A 21,013-nucleotide genomic window follows, 5' to 3' on the forward strand; every position below is an offset into this window, starting at 1 on the left:
GGCTACTTCTACAGTGACATGGATGACAGCATGCTTGCAATGGCTGCTTTCTTTTCTTTTTAATTTATTTAACCTTCTTTTATGTGCATTGGTGTGAGCGTGTCAGAACCCTTGGAGCTGGAATTACAAACAGTTGTGAACTGCCATGTGGGTGCTGGGAATTGAACCTGGGTCCTTTGGAAGGACAGGGCCTTTAGCCTCTGAGCCATTTCTTCAGCACCCCAACTCACAGTTGAGAAGGAGGGACACAGAATGCTTGGAATGATAACCCTTTCCCCCTCTTGCAAAATAACAGCTTAGACAGGAAACCATCAAAGAGAAGTCTTAAACATTGTAATATGGATGCTAAAGTATAGCTCTCCACACCTGATGGCTTCTGGTTGGAGTATGGGTGGGGAAAAAAACTAAGTTTTCTTTAAGGGGCTGCGCACTGAAAGTTTGACCATGTTGCAGTGAGGATATTGACAAGACAAATCAGACTTGTGGGTTTTTTTCTTTTCCTTCATTTTTTGGTGGGGTGGGTATCAGACCACTGTTTTCTCTGTAGCTCAGGATAATATATGAATTTCAATCATCAGCCTCCACCATTTACTCTTTTAAGGTTTCTTTTGTCGTTGTTTGAAACAGGATCCCTATGTGTAACCATGGCTGTACTGAAGCTCACTCCTGTAGACCAGGCTGCCCTTGAACCCCTAGAGATCTGCATGCCTTTGCCCTCCCGAGGGCTGATCTAAAAAGTGTGCACCACCTCGCTTGGGAACCAACACTTCCTCCTATGCGTGTGCACATAATTAAGCTACATTCTCCCCGTGTTAATCTGTCAGCTTTTCTAGAGATTTTTATTTACCAAGCTCTCAGGCATAGAGGAAAGTTGTCCTTCTGAAAAGCATTTATTTAGGTCTGGAGAGAGATGGCTCAGCGGTTAAGCTGACCTCTTGCTCTTCCAGAGATCCTGAGTTCAATTCCCAGTAACCACACGGTGGCTCACAACCATCTGCAATGGGACCACATGCCCTCTTCTGGTGTGTCTGAAGACAACTACAGTGTACTCGTCTACATAAAATAAATAAATAAATCTTAAAAACAAAACAAAAATTATTTATTTTTATCTTAAATGTATTGGCGTTTTGCCTGCGTGTTTATCTGTGTGCCACATGCATGCAGTGCCTGCGGAGGCAGGAAGAGAGCATCGGATCCCCTGGAATTGAAGGTACAAGTGTTGTGAGCCTCTATGTGGCTGCTGGAAATCCAAACCAGCAATAAATAAATCCAACCCAGCATAAAATACAACCTCTGCAAGAGCCATCTGAAGGACTTGGGAAGTAGAGGCAAACCCTGTGAGATCTCAAGTAAATGCTTTTGTTTCACATCTCCCTTTTACTCTTTATATTTCTTGTCTGTCATTCCTTATTTCCTTCATTCCTTCCCCCTTCTCCACCCCACCTCCATCTTGACATAGTCTTGTAATTTAGTCCAAGTTGGTCTTGAACTTATGACTCTTCTGCTTGATATCCCTTGTGCTGGGATTACAGGCCAGCACAGCCTGGCCTCATTGTAAACAGTCCTAATGTGCACTTCTTCTGCAGAGAACGATTTTTCAGAGCTACATCCAGGTCTGCATTTCTCTAAACAGTCATCGCAAAAATATACACTGCAGGGCGGGCATATTATGGTCTGCATTAGGGCATTTGCTTTACCTTAGCTAACGAGTTGAGATGGAAGACCACAGGAAAATAGCGGCCCCTGCTGGTGGCTGCATGTTTTTGATCCTGCCAGGGTAGAGTCACTTGGAGCAGGTGTGCAAGGGGTTGTCACTGTTGTGTAGTGGAAGAGGTGTCCTGGATGGACTGTGGGTAGCAATCCAGAAGCGTGGGTGGTAGAACACAAGTGTAATTCCAACACTGAAGAGGCTGGAGCAAGAGGCTGTGGACCAGAACAGCTGGAGCTGATGTCAAATCTTTTAAGTTCAGACTCCATTTTAGAGAACCTGACCTAAGTTTGAACTCAGGTAAATTAACAGACTGGTACCTGACATTAGTTTCCAAGTTGCCGCCCCCCCCCCCACAAAACACGAGCCTAGCTCCAGTCTTTAGACTAATCCTCAAAAAGACCAGCGTTTCTAGGTTACACCAACAAGGCCAGTGTCTCCAGGTTATTCCAACAAATCTGCACCCCAGGTTACAAGCTCACCCCCTGCCTAACGACCACCAATGCAGAGGAGAGCAGAAATTAAGTTTATGATATGACTCCTAGCACCAGCCAATTATGTTAAAGGTCACAGTAGCTTTCCAATTAGGTGCTTGCACACGTTCTCCCTGCTTTCTGCTTACTACAAAGCCTTGCCCTGATAGACATTTGGGGCTCTGCCCCTCCCAAAACAATCCTGCATGGTGGTGTGTTGGGGGGGAGGGCAAGCTAGCTAGAATAGAATAAAGACCCTGCTGTGAGTTGCATCAGATCAGCTCCTGTCTGGTTTTTGGGGGATCACGAAAATTTCCCTGGCGCAACAGAGCTATACAGTCAGACTCTTGTGTAAATAAAAAGGAGCTGAAGAAAGGATGGACCATCTAAAGACTGCCATATCCAGGGATCCATCCCATAATCAGCTTCCAAACGCTGACACCATTGCATACACTAGCAAGATTTTGCTGAAAGGACCCAGATATAGCTGTCTCTTGTGAGACTATGCCGGGGCCTAGCAAACACAGGAGTGGATGTTCACAGTCAGCTATTGGATGTATCACAGGGCTCCCAATGGAGGAGCTAGAGAAAGTACCCAAGGAGCTAAAGGGAACTGCAACCCCATAGGTGGAACATTATTATGAACTAACCAGTACCCCAGAGCTCTTGACTCTAGCTGCATTTGTATCAAAAGATGGCCTAGTCGGCCATCACTGGAAAGAGAGGCCCATTGGACTTGCCAACTTTATATGCCCCAGTACAGGGGAATGCCAGGGCCAAGGGGTGGGTGTGGGTGGGTAGGGGGCTGGGGGGGGGAGTGTATTGGGGACTTTTTGGATAGCATTGGAAATGTAATTGAGGAAAATACCTAATTAAAAAAATAAATAAAAAGGAGCAGAGAGGGAGGAGGGATGGAGAGATGGTGAGATAGTTCAGCAGGTAAAAACACTGGCTGTTCTTCCAGAGGTCTTGAGTTCAATTCCCAGCAACCACATGGTGACTCACAATCCTCTGTAATGGGATCTGACACCCTCTTCTGTCATGCATGCATACATGCAGATCGAGCACTCATTAACATAAGATAAATAAGTATTTTTTTTTAAGGGGGAAGGAGGTCTGGGGTCACAGCTGAGAGGGCACTTGTCAGCTTGACTGGGTCTGGAATCAAATGCAAGCCTTGGGGAGCTGTGAAGGATCATTTGGATCAGATTATCTGAAGTGGGAAGAGCAGCTCAAATAAGATGATGTGAGAGAAGGAAGCCCTGTTTTTTTGTTTGTTGCAAACACTCTGCTGGCAAGCTCATGCTCTCTGCTCCTGCCGCATTGGTGCTGTGATAACATAGCCCTTACCTGGGCTTCTGGGGTACAGTGACGACAACCAACAGCTCTCTAGAAACCTTCCAGGCCTTGGACACCAGATTGGGACAGCCGAGACATCGAGCTTCACAGACTGAGCAGCTCCCAGACTGTATCGTGGGAGCCAAACAAGTTAGTCTCACATATATATTCTGAAACCTTTTGAGAACATAATATTCTCCCCTGCAGCCTTGGCAATAGACTTGTCCTATTAATAATTTTTCTCTGGAGAAGCTTCACTAATACACTGGCATGTATGAAGCCTTGGGTTTAACCTCCAGCCCTGCACAATAAATAAATGGTCAACAAGATGCCTCAGTGGGTGAGGAGTCTTGTTGCAGAGCCATTGTCATGAGCACATTATGTCAGAAACATGTTTCGGTTCTTTCTTTCTTTCTTTCTTTCTTTCTTTCTTTCTTTCTTTCTTTTCTTTTAAGATTTATGTTTCTCTATATGAGTACACTTTGCAGATGGTTGTGAGCCACCATGTGATTGCTGGAAATTGAACTCGGGACCTCTGGAAGAGCAGTCAGAGATCTTAACCGCTGAGCCATCCCTCCAGCCCGTTTGTGTCTTTTCAGTGACAGAATCTACTAACCATAAATTTACAAATGTCAGTGGTCTTAATGGCAGCAATTTGTCACACACGATCCACCTATTTTAGTGATCCAGCCAAGGTGAATGCATGTTCTTTATCCCAATCATAATTACTAATATTAACTCTCACATGACACAACAGACAGCAAATGATATCTCCCTGCACATATAAGATTTACAGAATAAATAGAAAGTGTTACATCAGAAGTGAACTGATGGAGTCTGCATTGATAACTAATCAGGCCAGTGACAGGAGGGAGCTGCTGGAACCAGGGTTCAAAGGCAGGAAATGGTGGCTTTAAGTCCAGGTTGGGTCAGGAGAGCAGGGGTAGGGGTAGGCAGCTGAGCAGGCCAGGCAACAGTGGGAAACTGAGGCAAGCTAAGCTCCAGGGAAAGTCAGAGAAAGTCTGCTTATCAGTCTATGATGTAGTCATCGGGTATCAGGCGACAGGCTAGTGTGAAGATATGCTATCTCAGTGGCAGGCATCCATCACTTTATGGGGTCCTTATGAGGAAGTTATACTCTTGGTCTGGCCTACCTGATAAGTTCTTGGATCTGGTTTCCCAAGTTCGATTTTTTTTTAGTGGGGGTTTGTTGAGACCAACTTTTTCTGTGCAGTGCTGGCTGTCCTGGAACTCACTCTGTAGACCAAACTGGCCTTGAACTCTCAGAGATTTGCCTGCCTCTGCCTCCCAAGTGCTTGATTAAAGTCTTGTGCTACCACTGCCCTGCGATGTCTGCATTTCAAAGAGAAGACTCTACCTTGAATGGCTGAGTTGTGAAAAGGCAAGGGGTTTATTAAGACATTAGAAGGATTAGCATATGCACAGCCATGGTACTGACTGACAGTACTTAATTTTTTCAGTTAATTTCTACATGCATGAGTGAATGCCAGCAGGGTATTGACCAGCAGACAAACAGACCATCAAAGACCTCTCAGAATTCAGACCTTTCTGAGTTTTGAAGTTGTATTGTTTCCAAACGAGCTAAGTGTGCATAGCATGTTGTTGGAAAGTGCAGCTAGCTCCCAGTCAGTCTACAATCACAAGCATGAACCCTGGTCCTCTGTAGTACATTGTGTAGATAAGCAGCAGCAAGGCCTTTATCAAGAGTAACCCCGCTGTAAACCGAGAAGCATTCATATTTCAATGATCAGGAAAGAGGAGCCAGAAGGAAGCCTCTTTTCTTTGCAACAGGGAAGTAAGTCTCTTAATTTGTAATTGTCTTAAAAAGTGTTTCTGAGGTGTGCTGTGCTATGACATATATTGTGTTTGTAGAGTATTTCCGAGGTGACATGCATGAAGGTGTTTAGTGTGGAATGGAACTCCTGTCACACAGAGGTTGAGGACACAAAAGGAATCCACAGCCCAAGGTCTTCAGCTTCTAACGTTAGTTCCACAAGGCTTTTTCTGTGGCTTCCGAGTATGAGGACTACAATTCCCAGGATGCGCCAATCTTTCACCAACCAGGAAAATGAATTTCTCCAATGGGCGGGTCCTGGGGAAGGCTGGGTCAGGAGGAAATTTAGCCAATGGGTGAACTGGACAGAATCGAAACCTTTTTTGATTGTACCAAAGAGATTGGAATCTTTGGCGCCTTTGTTTTAGTGGAGGGTAGGTGATAGACAGGTAAGTAGACCAATGAGAACGTGGACAGGCGGATCCAGAACGTGTGGGCGGGAAGAGATGATGACCGGCAGGCTGTTCGTCCAATGAAAGGTACAGACGCTAATACGGTGGGCCGGTGACTGTGTAGAGGCCGGTGTTTGTGGAAGTAGTGTGGGAGATGGCGGAACCACTGAGGGGACGTAGTCCGAGGTCCCGCGGTGGCCGAGGCGCTCGGAGAGCCCGAGGCGCCCGTGGCCGGTGTCCTCGCGCCCCGCAGTCTACGACTAGGCTCATTCCAGACACCGTGCTTGTGGACTTGGTCAGTGACAGTGACGAAGAGGTCTTGGAAGTCGCAGACCCAGTAGAGGTGCCGGTCGCCCGCCTCCCCGCGCCGGCCAAACCTGAGCAGGACAGCGACAGTGACAGTGAAGGGGCGGCCGAGGGGCCTGCGGGAGCCCCGCGTACATTGGTGCGACGGCGGCGGCGACGGCTGCTGGATCCCGGAGAGGCGCCGGTGGTCCCAGTGTACTCCGGGAAGGTGCAGCAAGGTCCCCAAGGAGGGTTGTTGGGGGAGTGCTAAGACTGGCGTGGTGGGTTTGGCTTGGGGCAGTGTGTGTGTGTGTGATGAATACTTGTAGATTGGAGATACGAGGGGGGCCGGTGATGTTAGATGTATGGAGTTATCTGGGATTGTATCTTCGGGTAGAGGGAGGCTGAGAGAGATCGAGGGAGACTGAGGGAGATCGAGGGAAGCTGACCTTCTATATGCGCTTCAGGGATTGGAGTCCTTAGAGAAGACAAGTGCTGGAATCGAGGGAAGAGCCATTCTTGTCTTAAGTAGAGTTGGCAGGATGTGAGACCCACCTCCTCTTCCCCCTTTTGTTTTCGTAGGTACAGAGCAGTCTCAACCTCATTCCAGATAATTCATCCCTCTTGAAACTGTGCCCCTCAGAGCCTGAAGATGGTAAGAGTGGGTTTGTCGGGAGTACCCTGCACTGGCTTCTCTGAGACTTCCTAGAGTTTACATCCCTGTAGTCAGTGATCTCTTTCTCTCTCTCCACCCCCTCCAGCACCCTCTGTCCTCACTCCCACCCACCCCCGCCCTCTCCCGCCCCTTTTCTCTGTGCTTCAGTGGTATCTAGGGTCTGGAGAACGATGCTCAGGTGTTATTGAGTTGACACACAATTTTGATTCTAAGTGGCGTTGGGAAAATGGACTCCTGAGTCTGAGCTAGGGGAAAGTTATGGTCCATAAAGGAGCTGGTTCATTAATCAGAAGTCACAGGAGCCTACTTAGTGGCCATGTCCACCTCTTCCCCCCTTCGGGTCCTAACGGGCATAGGGATATGTTAGAGTGAAGTTTCGAGGTACCTACCCTTGACATTTTGATCTGTGTTATCATAATAGGGGTGAAGGGAGTTCTGAGACTCTGTGACATCTTGTTACACTCCTCCAGTGTTCCATTCCTTGGGAACACTTTGGAGCCAGAAGACTGTTCTTTGACTTTTATCAGAACTGCCCATTCTTTATTCTCTACTGATAAGTTTTTGCAAACCCTTTAATAAGGCCAGTGACTAAGAGTCAAGGCTAATAGGGGAGTGATAGAGTCTGCGAAGACCTGGGACTAAGACTTGTTTCTGTTAGGTGAGGGAGTGTGGTAGGCTGATTGAGAACAGGCTCAGGAGTCATGTGGCCTGTATTTGAATCCTTCATAACTGTGTGACTTTGAGCAAGTTTTCCTCATGAGGAGAATGGGGATAATAGTGGACCTATCTTAAAGATTTTTGGTGAGAACTAAAAGGATTTTGTGTATATTTTATTTGCCATGTCCATGGTTAGGATAGCACCTGGAATGTAGAAGTGTGACGTGATATAAAAGATACCCGTGTGCAGGGTATCTTAGGAAGGGTTTTAAAAGTGTAGACTTGGAGTTGGGGAGATGGTTCAGTGGGTAAAAGCACTTGCCACACAAACCTGATGCCTAACAGCCACATAAGTCGGATGAGGTGGTATACACACCTGTAATGATGCCACTCATACTGGGTACAGGAGAAGATTGCTGGACGCTCACACACCCAGTGGCAAAAATAACAGGGGAGACACTGACTCAGAAACGGGATAAAAGGAGAGAAAGTTGTCCTCTGACCCCAACACGTATGCTATGGCATGAACAATGCCCCCACCTCCCTCCCCAGTAAATAAATCTTAAAGAAGAAAAGAAGCAGGCTGTCAGTCCTACAATAGCTGCCATATTTAGGATAGTCTTTCTTTCCTTTATCTTTCTTTCTTTCTTTTTTTTTAATAAGTTATGTAGTTTTGTTGTTGTTGTTGTTTTTTAAAAGATTTATAGCCAGGCAGTGGTGGCGCATCCCTTTAATCCCAGCACTTGGGAGGCAGAGGCAGGTGGATTTCTGAGTTTGAGGCCAGCTTGGTCTACAGAGTGAGTTCTAAGACAGCCAGGGCTACACAGAGAATCCCTGTCTTGAAAAACCAAAACAAACAAACAAACCAAAAAACAACACACACACACATATATATTATGTTTATGACTGCACTGTAGTTGTACAGATGGTTGTGAACCATCATGTGGTTGCTCCGGTTGGCCCTGTTTGCTCCGGCCCAAAGATTTATTTATTATTATATTTAAGTATACTGTAGCTGTCTTCCAACACACCAGAAAATGGTGTCAAATCTCATTATGGATGGTTGTGAGCCACCATGCGGTTGCTGGGATTTGAACTCAGGACCTTCAGAAGAGCAGTCAGTGCTCTTAACCGCTGAGCCATCTCTCCAGCCCCTAGGGCAGTGTTTCTTAACCTCAGCAGCGCTGAGAACTTAGATTGGAAAATTCTTTGTTGTGGGGGACAATGTAGAAAGCAATTTTAGGATCCTGACCTCTAATCACTAGCTGTCAGTAGCACTCTCTAAAGCACTTCCTCTCTGTTCTGACAGCCAAAATCACCTTCAGACCTTGTGACTTTAGATACCTGGGAGGCAAGCTTGTCTCTGACTGGAAACTACTGTGTAGAGTTTATTATCATAGTTTCCTTTGCTCAGTCTTTATTCTGTGGCGTGGAGAACTGAACGAAGAGCATGCTCATACTAAGCAGCATAAAGAAATGTGGGGCTGGAGAGATGGCTCAGTGGTTAAAAGCTCTGACTACTCTTGCAGGGGTCCTGAGTTCAATTCCCAGCAACCACATGGTGGCTCACAACCATCTATAATGGGATCTGATGCTCTCTTCTGGTGTGTCTGAAGACAGCTACAGTGTACTCATATAGTAAATAAATCTTTAAAAAAGAAAAAAGAAATTTGTTTGAGTGAGTGTTGTAATGAAAAATAATAAATAGGGCCAGGGAAAGCCTGAAAGGCAAGCCTGAAACTTCACTCATTCCCAAGGATCCACAGTGGAAGGAAAGAGCCAACTCCCTCAGAGCTGCTCTCTGATCTCCACATGTTGCATTCATCTCTCACAGACACGTGATTTTTTTTTTTTTTAAAGAATAGTAAGTGGGGCCTGGAGAGATGGCTCAGTGGTTAAGAGCACTGACTGTTCTTCTGAAGGTCCTGAGTTCAAATCCCAACAACCACAGGGTGGCTCACAAACACCCATAATGAGATCTGATGCTCTCTTCTGGTGTGTCTGAAGTCAGCTACAGTATACTTACATATAATAATAAATAAGTCATTTTTTTAAAAAGCATAGTAAATAAGTAAACAATTAAAAACCACACTTCATATGCTTGTCTACTATTGGAAAGTACTACATAGGGGCTGAGGTGATGGCCCAGTAAAGTGCTTACTGTGCAAGCCTAAGGACTTGCGTTTGAACCTCCAAACCCAAGTTGAAAAAATCAGAGTGCTACATTCATTCCAGTAGTGACACACACAACAGGCCCCCAAAACCTGGGCGCTGTACTGAGGCAAAAAGTTCACGGAAACTTAGTCTCCTGGAACCATGGCATCCTGTATAACGAATGCTCCAATGTCCTTGCTTTAGTGGTAAATGGATCTGTGTGCTTTCCCTTAATATTGCTTTATTATAAGTGCTTCTAAGGATTGATTTTTTGATATATAGCTAGGTTAGATTCCTCATCAGTCCTAGGCAGTCCTTGAGTCGAACTTGGGTTTTGAATTCAGTAAGAATGTTGCCTATTCAGTCACATTCAGAATTGCCTCTAATCGCTTCTCGGCCTTTTGGCTAAGATCAAGTGCAGAATTGCCTCTAGTAAGCCAGGCAGTGGTGGTGCATGCCTTTGATCCCAGCACTTGGGAGTCAGAGGCAGGTGGATTTCTGAGTTTGAGGCCAGCCTGATCTACAGAGTGAGTTCTGGACAGCCAGAGCTATACAGAGAAACCCTGTCTCAAAAAACCAAACCAAACCAAAACAAAACAAACAAACAAAAACAAAAAAGAATTGCCTCTAGTATTGTAAAAGAGATAGTGGAAGAAATCAGGCATTACTATCTACTACACAGGGCAAGCTACACCCATGTGCAGGAATTTACCATGGCCTAGGAAGAAGTAAGGTTGTGGTCTAAGGAGGAACCAGACCCATACACAGGAATTTACAATGGCCTAAGGGGGAGGTGGACTATACAATAGACTAGGAACTATGGCAAGGGCATGAAGCCCTTGCCCCTGACTAAGGTTAAGTGGACCTTAGGTAGAGCTGCTTTTGATTCCCAGTTAACATTGGATTTTATCCCAGTTGGTTCCTGCCAGTCCTTTGTAGGCATTCCTCTGTTTTGTGTCAGATGTACCTTGCCTGTGATATCTGACTCCTTTGTTTTCTGTATTATAAAACTGGTACTCACTTTGAGACAAATTACATTCAGATCCACGCTTCCTTGTGTCACCCCTCCTTCTTGCCGACTCTTTGCCCACCTGTAACTGTTACCTGAGTTTTGCCCATGGATCGAGGACCCAAGTGAGGTTCGTCTGTGGCAGCAGAGCATAATGGCAATGCTGAACATCCCAGCATTGGAGAGCTGGAGAGAGCTGGATCCCTAGGGCTTGCTGGCCAGCCAGCCTGGTCTGATCAGATGCATGGTGCCTGAGGAATGACACATGAGGTTGACTTCTGGTCTTCCCATGTACACACACTCAAACATGCACTTACACATGTGTACATATACATTCAAACTGCTATGTGTGCCTCCTATCTTTTAGCATTTCCCCCTCCTTTTGTTAGTGGGGATTGAACTTCACTTTCAGGGCCCCTGGATGCTAGACATGTGCTCTATTACTGAACGACACTGCCACCTCTTGTCTACCCACTTTTAGAACAAAACTCAAAAGAACAAAAACTCCAGAGTGTCTGTGGTCCATGCTGGCCTCCAACTCCTGATCTCTGGCTCAGCCTCTCAAGTACTGAGATTTGCATGTGCCACCACTCCTGGCCTCCTCTGCCCCTTCCTAAAGCCTTTGACTTGCTTCTTCTTGGCCTCCCCAACCATCTTTTAGCTAACCCTTTCCTCCCTCTTCTCTGCTCCTAGAGGCAGATCTGACAAATTCTGGCAGTTCTCTCTCTGAAGATGATGCCCTGCCTTCAGGTTCTCCCTGGAGAAAGAAGCTCAGAAAGAAGCGTGAGAAAGAAGAAAAGAAAATGGAAGAGTTTCCGTGAGTGAGGCTAGGACATTAAGGCCCTAGGAGCAGAAGAGCACTGGAAAGATGGGCTGAGGAAACAAGACTTGGGTAGCTTCCAGAAGGCCAAGGAGATGGGGTGGAAGATGAGGCTCAGATGTAGAGGGAAGTGGCTTGTCCTGGAGGGTGGTGACACAGGAGCATCTAGATCACCCTTAGGAATGGTGGTGGAAATGTGGGTATGACTCAGATTCCACCAGCTGTCCCTGTCCACTCTGCTTTGTGTTCCTTATCTGTAAAATGGGACTAGTCATGGTGCTACTTGAGAACTGTTAAGTTAGTGCCTGGTGTAGTGTTGAACAATTGACGTTTCCTCCTTGTTGGATCATGTACATATATATAAAAACAATGTCTCTTACTGCACATGTCTTGTAGTAAAGTGCTGCTGCTGGAAGGCTTTCCTCTAGATTCTCCACAGTCAGTCAGACTCCTGGAAGTCGCCAGCCCATGAAGGAAAGCATGTGCTGGACTCTCTCTTTTGCTACCATCCTGCCTTTCTCTTCTTTCTGTAGGGACCAGGACGTCTCTCCTTTGCCCCAACCTTCATCAAGGAACAAAAGCAGAAAGCATACAGAGGCGCTCCAGAAGCTAAGGTCCTGGGGTCTGGGACTGTGTCTGGGGCGGAGAAGGGCGGTTTGAGAGGATCATCAGCCTTGGTGTTCCAATGTCTTGTCCATACCCAGGGAAGTGAACAAGCGTCTCCAAGATCTCCGCTCCTGCCTGAGCCCCAAGCAGCACCAGAGTCCAGCCCTTCAGAGCACAGATGATGAGGTGGTCCTAGTGGAAGGGCCTGCCTTGCCACAGAGCTCTCGACTCTTTACACTCAAGATCCGGTGCCGGGCTGACCTAGTCAGATTGCCTGTCAGGACGGTGAGTACTTGGATTCACATGGGCAGGATCAGTAGCTTCCCTTGGAGAGACAGACCCATCTTCCTTCCCATCATGCTCTCGAGGGCCACTGACCTCTCTTTCATCTCTCCATGCCTTGGCACTTGGTGTTCCGTTTGTCTGTATTTTTCCTGTATTCTTATCTTTTTTGGCAAAATTTACCCATCTTTCAAGGCTTCTTAGGCATATCATCTTCAGGCCAGGTATAGTGGTTAACACATATCTGTAATCTCAGCACATAGGAGGTGAAGGCATGAGGATCTAGAATTTGAAACTAGCATGAACTATATAGCTATTTGAAAAAGCAAACACATACACAAAAATACATGGTATCTTTATGAATGTCTTAGTTAGGGTTTTAATGCTGCGAAGAGACCATGACCAAGACAAGTCTTTCTTATAAAAGAAAACATTTAATTGAGGCTGGGTTACCTTTTCAGAAGTTCAGTCTATTATCATCATGGCGGGAAGGAAGCATGGCAGCAGGCACATCTTGTCGGCAGGACATGTTTTGGTCTAAGGCTTTGTGGATGTGTGACTGTGTTGCTGCCTTTATCCTTCCACTGGGAGTCCTGCCTGGCTACAGGAAGTGGGCGCTTCAGGATCTATATCCCCAACTGCTAGGAATCTCAGCTCGAGTCACCCCTTGCCCCCTTAGACCCTCTGGAGGCTCTCCTCATCCCAGATTTCTGGAATGTCCTAGAGATTGCCTCCGTGCCCCAGCTGATCTCCCTTCTCCCCTGCTCATATGACCCCCCCACCTCACTCCCCTTCCCATCCCCTCATCCACCCACTGTGCATAATGAATAGCTATCACAGTTTATCCCTTGTCAATTTGATGCATAATCATATCTCATGTTCAAATAAAAACAATAACCAGGTCATCATGGCTAATATGATATAACTGTCCTTCTTACAACAACAAACACAAAAAATAAGCTTATCTGTGTGTGATCTTGGCCAGAGGTCACTATTCCCTTAATTCTATTTAATATCCTTAAAAACAGGATTTAGCTCTATTGCACTTCCTGGTGGCCCTTTAATCCTTGACCCATACATTTTGTATTTTTCTTTTCTAAGCTTGCCAGGCTTGATCAAAATGCTCTTCATAAGAGAGAACTACAGGACAGAGTCTATGCTAGTTTTTTTGATATTTCCTTTGTCAGTGCAATTAATCTAAGTCTCTTCACTTTAGCCTCAGGCAGACTCTTCAGACAAGGGCAAGAAGCAGCTACATTGTTCACCAAAATATCACAAAAGCAGTCTCTAGGCCACACACTGAAGTTCTTCTCCTCTGAAACCTCTTGGGCCAGACCCCAACAGTTCCAATCACCCTCAGCACCACGGACTTACATGTTTCTACTAGTGTGGCCCATTAAGGCCCTCTTGAAGCATATCACTGCTTTCCAAAGTCCCCAAACCCACATTCCTCCAAACAAAAGCCTGGTCGGGTCTTCACGGCAATATCTAGTCCCTGGTACCAACTTCTGTCTTAAGGTTTTAGTGCTGTGAAGAAACTTCGTAACCAAGGCAACTGTTTTTTGAGACAGGGTTTCTCTGTGTAGCCCTGGCTGTCCTGGAACTCACTCTGTAGACCAGGCTGGCCTCGAACTCAGAAACCCACCTGCCTCTGCCTCCCAAGTGCTGGGATTAAAGGCATTCACCAACACTGCCTGACCCAAGGCAACTCTTATAAAGGCAAACACTTAGTTGGGGCTTGCTTATGGTTTCAGAGGCTTAGTCCATTATCATCATGGCAGGAAACATGCATGGTAGCATGCAGGCAGATATGGTGCTGGAGAAAGAGCTGAGAGTTCCTCGTCTTAATCTGAAGGCAGCCAAGAAGAGACTCTACTCCACACTGGGCAGAGACTGAGCCTAGGAGACCTCATAGCCTACTTATACAGTGATGCACTTCCTCCAACAAGGCCACATCTTCTTTTTCTCGTCTGTTTTTATGCACATGTTCCTGTGGGTGTGTGTCTGAGTGCCAGGTGGGGTGGGGTGCATGAGTGTATGCATGTGCTTGTGGAAGCCAGAGGATGGTAGCTGGAATCAGTTGGTTTTCTGGGGTGAGCTCTTCCTCAGCCTGGAGCTCATTGATGCAGTTCTTTATCTTCACCTCTTCAGCACAGGGATTTCAGGTGCTGCCTGTCACTCCTAGCTTTTCACGTAGTGCCAAAGATCCAAGGTCAGATCTTGCTTACATGCTAGGCACTTTTGACTGGACTATCTCCTTAGCCCCAGCTGTTTAATTTCTCTGTGCTGTTTGCTGGGACCACTACTTGCCAGGTATGAAGAATCTCACAAGTAGCCTAGGCCAGAAACTCATGTTTGTGGTGCTGGCTCCAGGTTGGGGTTCGGAGTCTCAAGATTCTTCTTCTCTTTTTAAAGATTTATTTATTATATATTTGTATACTGTAACTGACTTCAGATGCACCAGAAGAAGTGTCAGATCTCATTATGGGTGGTTGTGTGCCACCATGCGGTTGCTGGGATTTGAACTCATGACCTTTGGAAGAGCAGTCACTGAGCCATCTCACCAGCCCAAGATTCTTCTTTTTATCTTCTAGTCGGAGCCCCTTCAGAATGTGGTGGATCACATGGCCAATCATCTTGGGGTGTCTCCAAACAGGATTCTTTTGCTTTTTGGAGAGAGTGAACTGTCTCCTACTGCCACCCCTAGTACCCTAAAGCTTGGAGTGGCTGACATCATTGGTGAGTGGAAGGCAAGGACGAGGGGCCTTGCAGAAACTTAGCAGGATCTGCTCGCGGACTCCTACTACTTTACTGTCACCTCACTCCTGCTCTCCACAGATTGTGTGGTGCTAGCAAGCTCTTCAGAGGCCACAGAGACGTCCCAGGAGCTCCGGCTCCGGGTGCAGGGGAAGGAGAAACACCAGATGTTGGAGATCTCGCTGTCTCCTGTGAGTAGAAGTGCTGCCCACACCCCTCCTTTTTCCTTAGCCAGTCTCCCGTCAGTTGGTCAGTTGCCAAGTACTAGCCTCCTCACCCTGCCTTGCTGAAATGGCCGTCTGCTGACTGCTACCCAGTCTAGGACGTGGGAGGAAAGAGTGTTAGTTACTCTCTGTTGCTAAGATGCAACACCACGACCAAGGCAACTGACACAAGTGTTATGTTTTGGGCTATGGTTCTAGAGGTTAGAGTCCATGATGGCTGAGTTCAGGCAGGCTGCAAGGCTGCTGAAACAGCAGCTGCGAGGATCCCAGGAAACACCTAAAGGGCATGGTTTGTTTTGCTTACTTACTCACTTTATATCCTGCTCACTGCCCCGCTCCCAGTCACCCCCTCTCAGAATCCTTCCCTCCATCCCTCCTCCCCTTCTCCTCTGAGAGAATGGGGGGTCCCCCTGGGTATCCCTCCACCCTGGCACTTCAAGTCTCGGTGAAGCTTGGTGCTTCCTCCCACTGAGGCCAGACAAGGCAGCCCAGCTAGAAGAACATATCCCACCGTCAGGCAACAGCTTTTGAGATAGCCCCGCTCCAGTTATTTGGGACCCACATGAAGACCAAGCTGCACGTGTGTGACATATGTGTGGGGAGGCCTAGCTCCAGCCCTTGTATGTTCTTTGGTTGGTGGTTCAGTCTCTGAGAGCCCCAAGGGTCCAGGTTAGTTGACTCTGTTGTCTTCCTGTGGAGTTCCTATCCCCTTCCAGGATTTCTTTTAATTAGTTAATTAATTAAAATTTTTTTTAATTTTTTATTTTGTTTTGTTTTGTTTGACAGGGTTTCTCTGTGTAGCCTTGGCTGTCCTCACTTTGTAGACCAGGCTGGCCTTGAGCTCAGAAATCTGACTGCCTCTGCCTCCCGAGTGCTGGGATTAAAGGCATGCGCCACCACGCCGGGCTTAATTTTTAATATAGGATGCCTCTACCACAATTTGTGGGCTTGGAATTACAGAAATTGATTCTTATAGTTCTTTAGACTCAAGTTCCACATTGAATCTTCTTTCTCTCTTTATAGCTTTGGTAGTATTCAAAGTTCCCTGGTGTATTTCTGGTGTCCCTCTGTTTTCTCTTGTGAAGACCTAAATCATAATGGATTAGCCATCTGAATAAGGTGTGACCACATCTTACCTTGATTATAACTGCAGAGGCCCTACGTGCATTAAGACCCCGTTGACAGGTACAGGACAGGCTGTCTTTGGGGCACACAGTTCAAACCATAACACTTTTCTTTTCTTTTCTTTCTTTCTTTCTTTCTTTCTTTCTTTCTTTCTTTCTTTTCTTTTCTTTTTTTTTTTTTTTTTTTAAGATTTATTTAGCCGGGTGTGGTGGCGCACGCCTTTAATCCCAGCACTCAGGAGGCAGAGGCAGGCGGATTTCTGAGTTCGAGGCCAGCCTGGTCTACAAAGTGAGTTCCAGGACAGCCAGGGCTATACAGAGAAACCCTGTCTCGAAAAACCAAAAAAAAAAAAAAAAAGATTTATTATTATACATAAGTACACTGTAGCTGACTTCAGACGTATCAGAAGAGGGCGTCAGATCTCATTGCGGTGAGCCACCATGTGGTGAGCCACCTTGTGGTTGCTGGGATTTGAACTCAGGACTTTCCCAAGAGCAGTCAGTGCTCTTACCCACTGAGCCATCTCGCCAGCCCCCATAACACTTTTCTAAGTCACACATAATTTACTTTAGAATCTGTGTTCACTCTGTCCATGCTGTTTCAGAGGGGTGTGACTGAGGCTTAGAGAATCTGTTTATCCCCTATCCTGTATCCTGGAGTCTTGTCCTCCATGGTTGCCACTACAGTTGCTGAGGAACCTGTGACTAGTTCCCAGAGAGGAGCCTGCCTTCCTTTCCAGGGTTCTCAATCTCCTGCTGTGCCCTTATCCTCCTTGTGTCTTGGCTTGTTTTGTTTTGTTTTGTTTTGTTTAATTTAGTTTCAAACAGGGTCTCTTTATGTAGCCTAGGGTGGCCTGAGACTCACTCTGTAGCCCAGCCTGGTCTGAAGCTCACTGTGTAACCCAGGTTAGGTTGAGACTCACTGGATTGCCCAAGCTGGTTTAAAATTATGATCTTTCTGCCTCCACCCTGCAAGCACTGCCATTTCAGGCATGTGTTGCATGTTCAGCTAAAAGTCAACTTTTCTGTTTTGGCGCTGGGGAATAAACCTACTAGAACATTGGACTTGAAAGTGTGTGTGTGTGACCACTGCTCCTGGCCACCAACCCATATTCTGTCTGTCCCTGTAGGTTCTCCCAGCCTGCCTTTCACATTTTTCATGTGTTGTTTATATCTCTATGCAGGATTCTCCTCTTAAGGTCCTCATGTCACACTATGAGGAAGCCATGGGACTTTCTGGACACAAGCTCTCCTTCTTCTTTGATGGGACAAAGCTTTCAGGCAAGGAGCTGCCAGCTGATCTGGGCCTGGAATCCGGAGATCTCATCGAAGTCTGGGGCTGAAGCTCTCATCCTGTTCGGACGCAAAGCCAAGACATGGAGACAATAGCTCCCAATTTTCTTATTGTGATTTTTCGCCCCATGAGGGCTAACAGAAACTGAATTAGAACTTGTTTACTTATTTATTTCTGGTGCTGGGGATTAAACCCCAGACTATGCACATGGTAAGGATGTATGAAGTTGAGGCAAAACCAAGACATTACCTTCAGCTGGCCTCTAGTAGACTGTAGTGTCAAACAAGTGGCTACTTGGTAGTTGTGTGGCTCTGTGTATGTTTGTGCTGTATTTGGCAGCCCCTGGGGCACATAGAAGGGATCTTGGCTTCCCTACATTTCACGTTCACTAGTGCCCTTTCCTTCATCAGATGACTGTTCTGTGTAGCTGCCTATGTTGAGTGTGTTGAACTAAATGAGCACTGCTTTGGGTGTCCAGGCCTGGGGCTTGTGCCACGGTTGGGGCCAGCAGTGACTTCCGCTCTGACTTGGGACTCAGAATGCATTTCCTGGTGGAGACACTCGGTTGCAGAAATATAACGGAAGGTGACATACATGCTGAAGCTGAGGACTAGGTCGAAAAGTACGTCATTTTTAAAAGTTAACAACGTTGCATTTTCAGCCTTGGGTATCCTCTCTGCCTGCCAGGACTCTAGCCAGTGTCTGGTACACACTTCCTGGCATGGACACCTAGCCATATTCAAGCACATACAGCTGTTGAGTGTTAGATCACTCTAGTTCTCTGTCTTCCTCCCTCACGCTCTCTCTCCTGTTAGTACCTATCTGGGATATTTGTACCTTCGAATATGAATGTCCTTATAAGAAAAAATTCTGAACACATGTGGTTTTACTGTATACACACAGAGTTGTGCAATAGTCTGTCTTCAGTCAGAATGAGTAACAGTCTAGCCATGTTAGCGCCTTCTAGGTCCGTCATTGCTTGGATCCTCTGTGGGAGTCACACAGTGGCATTAGATGCTTTTACTCACACATTGCCTTAAGGGGGATGCCCAAGTCTCCGGCTCCTTGGAACCATATTCCAGGCCACAGCAAACATCTTTCATGTGTCCCCCTGGGCCTGGGTAGGTCATTCTTTGGTGTACTTGTCCAGGCTGGGACTGTGGCTTATACAGGTTCTTTTTTCTTGGGGCTTCTCTTTCCTTATCTTTACCAGCATTTGGCGCTGTTGAAATCCTGATTTTGGCAGTCAGTGTGTATAAAGCACCACAGATCTTAATATCCCTTTATTTGAAGACCATTTCTTACGCATGGCCACCTTCTGGTTTTTCTTTGTCAGCTGCTGTATTCTCGGGTGGCGGCTTCCTCTTGCGTGTGTTTCTTTTCCTTGAGGAGTTGCTTGTGTTCTGGGCGGTTGTAAAACCCTCAGAACAACACTTTGTGTATCCAGGGGATTTTCACCAAACAGACATTCTTACTTTTAATGTATCCAGTTGACTCTTGTTAGGAAGTTTTGTTTTTTTGTTTTTAAGGGAAAATACAAAGGAGCTTCCAGAGTGGGAGGGGCTTTAGTGGAGAATCTCAGGATTGATGAGTTTGGGTTTCCAGGCTAGTTTAAGAAACTTCAATTTTCTTCTCTTAGCTCCATAGTTTTTTGTTCTTTTGGTTTTTTGTTGTTGTTTTTTTCTCTCATATTGAGACCACTAGATGAGACTAGAGTTCTAACTGGACTACTCTGGTGTAGGTAGACTGTTCTGAGCCCTCAACCCAGGTTCTCACTGGTTGCTGCTGGGCTCGGCTAGTTCCTGACTATTGTGTGTTACTTATAAACTGTCTGAAATGCACCTTTGTGTGGGAGAACAAGTTGTATTTTGTTTTTAATTATAATGAGCCAGTTTTCTAAGCTTTGTCTACTAAAACAAAATAAAAACATTATATATATAGTCTGATTTTCACAAAAGTATGCCAACTCCTTTTTTTTTTTGTGAGAATATATGCTATTCCTTCGACTTTTGTAACATTTAAAAATATCCATGATAGAGTATGGCTTCCAGGTTTTTCAGCTCCCGTGTGCCCATCAGTGTAAGTCTGAACACACTAATATGTATCCATCCAATCTCAACTGAATAAAGGGAGAGGCCTTTTGGAGCACTTCCTGGTTTCTGTCTTTGTGGTTCTCATGTGATCCCAGTTGACATTCCTGTGACAGAGGCATTAGTTATTCCCACACACCCACCCTTCTTTGTCTTCAGTTAACACAATCCACAGCTTTTAACCCACACAAACTCTGAGAAGACACTGTGGACAGTCCTGAGAGTCTGTGAAGCTGCCTTGGACTCAACCATGGATCGAAATCATTAGGGAAGCTTGGCCATGAGATTACCTTGCCCGTAATCTCAGAACTTGGGAGGCAGTCGGTTTGTGAATTTGAGACTAGCCTGGGCTACACACCAAAACCCTATCTAATTTTTTATATATGGGAAAATATTTGTGCCCGAACTCTTACAGACTCTTCTTCATCACTGTTCCCTGAAAGACATGGTATAACTGTTAATATAGCACTCGAACCGCCTGAGGTATCCAAAGGATTCTAGCTAGATATAATTCAGCCTCCTAGGGTGGAAGTGGTAAGGGCTTCCCTTCCAGGAACATCTGTAGAGGCTGTGTACATGCCTCCGCTTGATTCCTTCCTGACAGTTGGAGGGAGTGTTCTATGAACACAGAACTAAATGGGAACACAGACAGGGAGCCTGTGTCTTGGTCTCCGAGCCATACCTTAGGGTCCCACAATGCTCAGATAACTGAAATCACATACCTAAGGATGTCTGTCACTTACAGCAGCATAAAAGATGTGTCTATCACAAACAAAAATTTAGTGGTTCCTGTTGGGCAGTGGACCAGTTTCCCCAGATGTCCAGTTGCAGGAGTGGAAGGGGCATGAATATGTACCTAACTGCTCTCCAGGCCTGGGGGTGCAGGCCTATAATCCTGGTTACTCAGTAGGCTGAGGCAAGGTGTTAGAAAGCTCAGGGCCTGCCTGGGCTAGAGTGAGTTCAAGGCCAGTTTGGCCAGTGCACTGAAACCCCGTCTCAAAAGTAAAATGCTGGGCTGAAGGCATTCCTGGCTTTAGGGCCAATCCCCGGCTTGTTGAATTCTGTAGGGTTGTTCAACTGTGTGGTTGGACCTTTGACTCCTTAGCTTGAAGGTTTAGATTCCTCCAATTTCCCCTCGTACTTAACACATAGTATTCTTTTGAAACTTTAATGACCATGTACTCAGTGTCTCAGGACAAGGTGGCATTTCCTATGATCTCACTCCTCAGAGCCCCACAATGAAGCAGAAGTATTACAGAGAAACTAACG

The 21,013-nt window shown here is 46.1% G+C and overlaps 1 protein-coding gene across 1 annotated transcript; it reads left to right on the forward strand.

Annotated features, from left to right (window-relative positions):
- Positions 1–5,046: 5,046 nt before the first annotated feature.
- Nfatc2ip (nuclear factor of activated T cells 2 interacting protein) lies at positions 5,047–19,802 on the forward strand. The gene is made up of 8 exons (XM_021168707.2): positions 5,047–6,280; positions 6,634–6,706; positions 11,241–11,364; positions 11,901–11,981; positions 12,072–12,258; positions 14,850–14,994; positions 15,094–15,203; positions 17,545–19,802. Exons 1-8 carry the CDS (start codon positions 5,921–5,923, stop codon positions 17,701–17,703), a joined length of 1,239 nt encoding a protein of 412 aa, XP_021024366.1. The 5' UTR covers positions 5,047–5,920; the 3' UTR covers positions 17,704–19,802.
- The last annotated feature ends 1,211 nt before the right edge of the window (positions 19,803–21,013 follow it).

The sequence above is a fragment of the Mus caroli genome, unplaced genomic scaffold, assembly GCF_978045245.1.
Source record: "Mus caroli unplaced genomic scaffold, Mus_caroli_1 scaffold_8, whole genome shotgun sequence".
NCBI classification, from domain to species: Eukaryota; Metazoa; Chordata; class Mammalia; order Rodentia; family Muridae; genus Mus; species Mus caroli.

Coding starts and splice junctions, on each gene's coding strand:
- Nfatc2ip (XM_021168707.2), top strand. CDS start 5,921: ATGGCGGAACCACTGAGGGGACGTAGTCCGAGGTCCCGCGGTGGCCGA. Junction 11,982..12,071: donor GAGGCGCTCCAGAAGCTAAG/GTCCTGGGGTCT, acceptor GTCCATACCCAG/GGAAGTGAACAAGCGTCTCC. Junction 12,259..14,849: donor TCAGATTGCCTGTCAGGACG/GTGAGTACTTGG, acceptor TTTATCTTCTAG/TCGGAGCCCCTTCAGAATGT.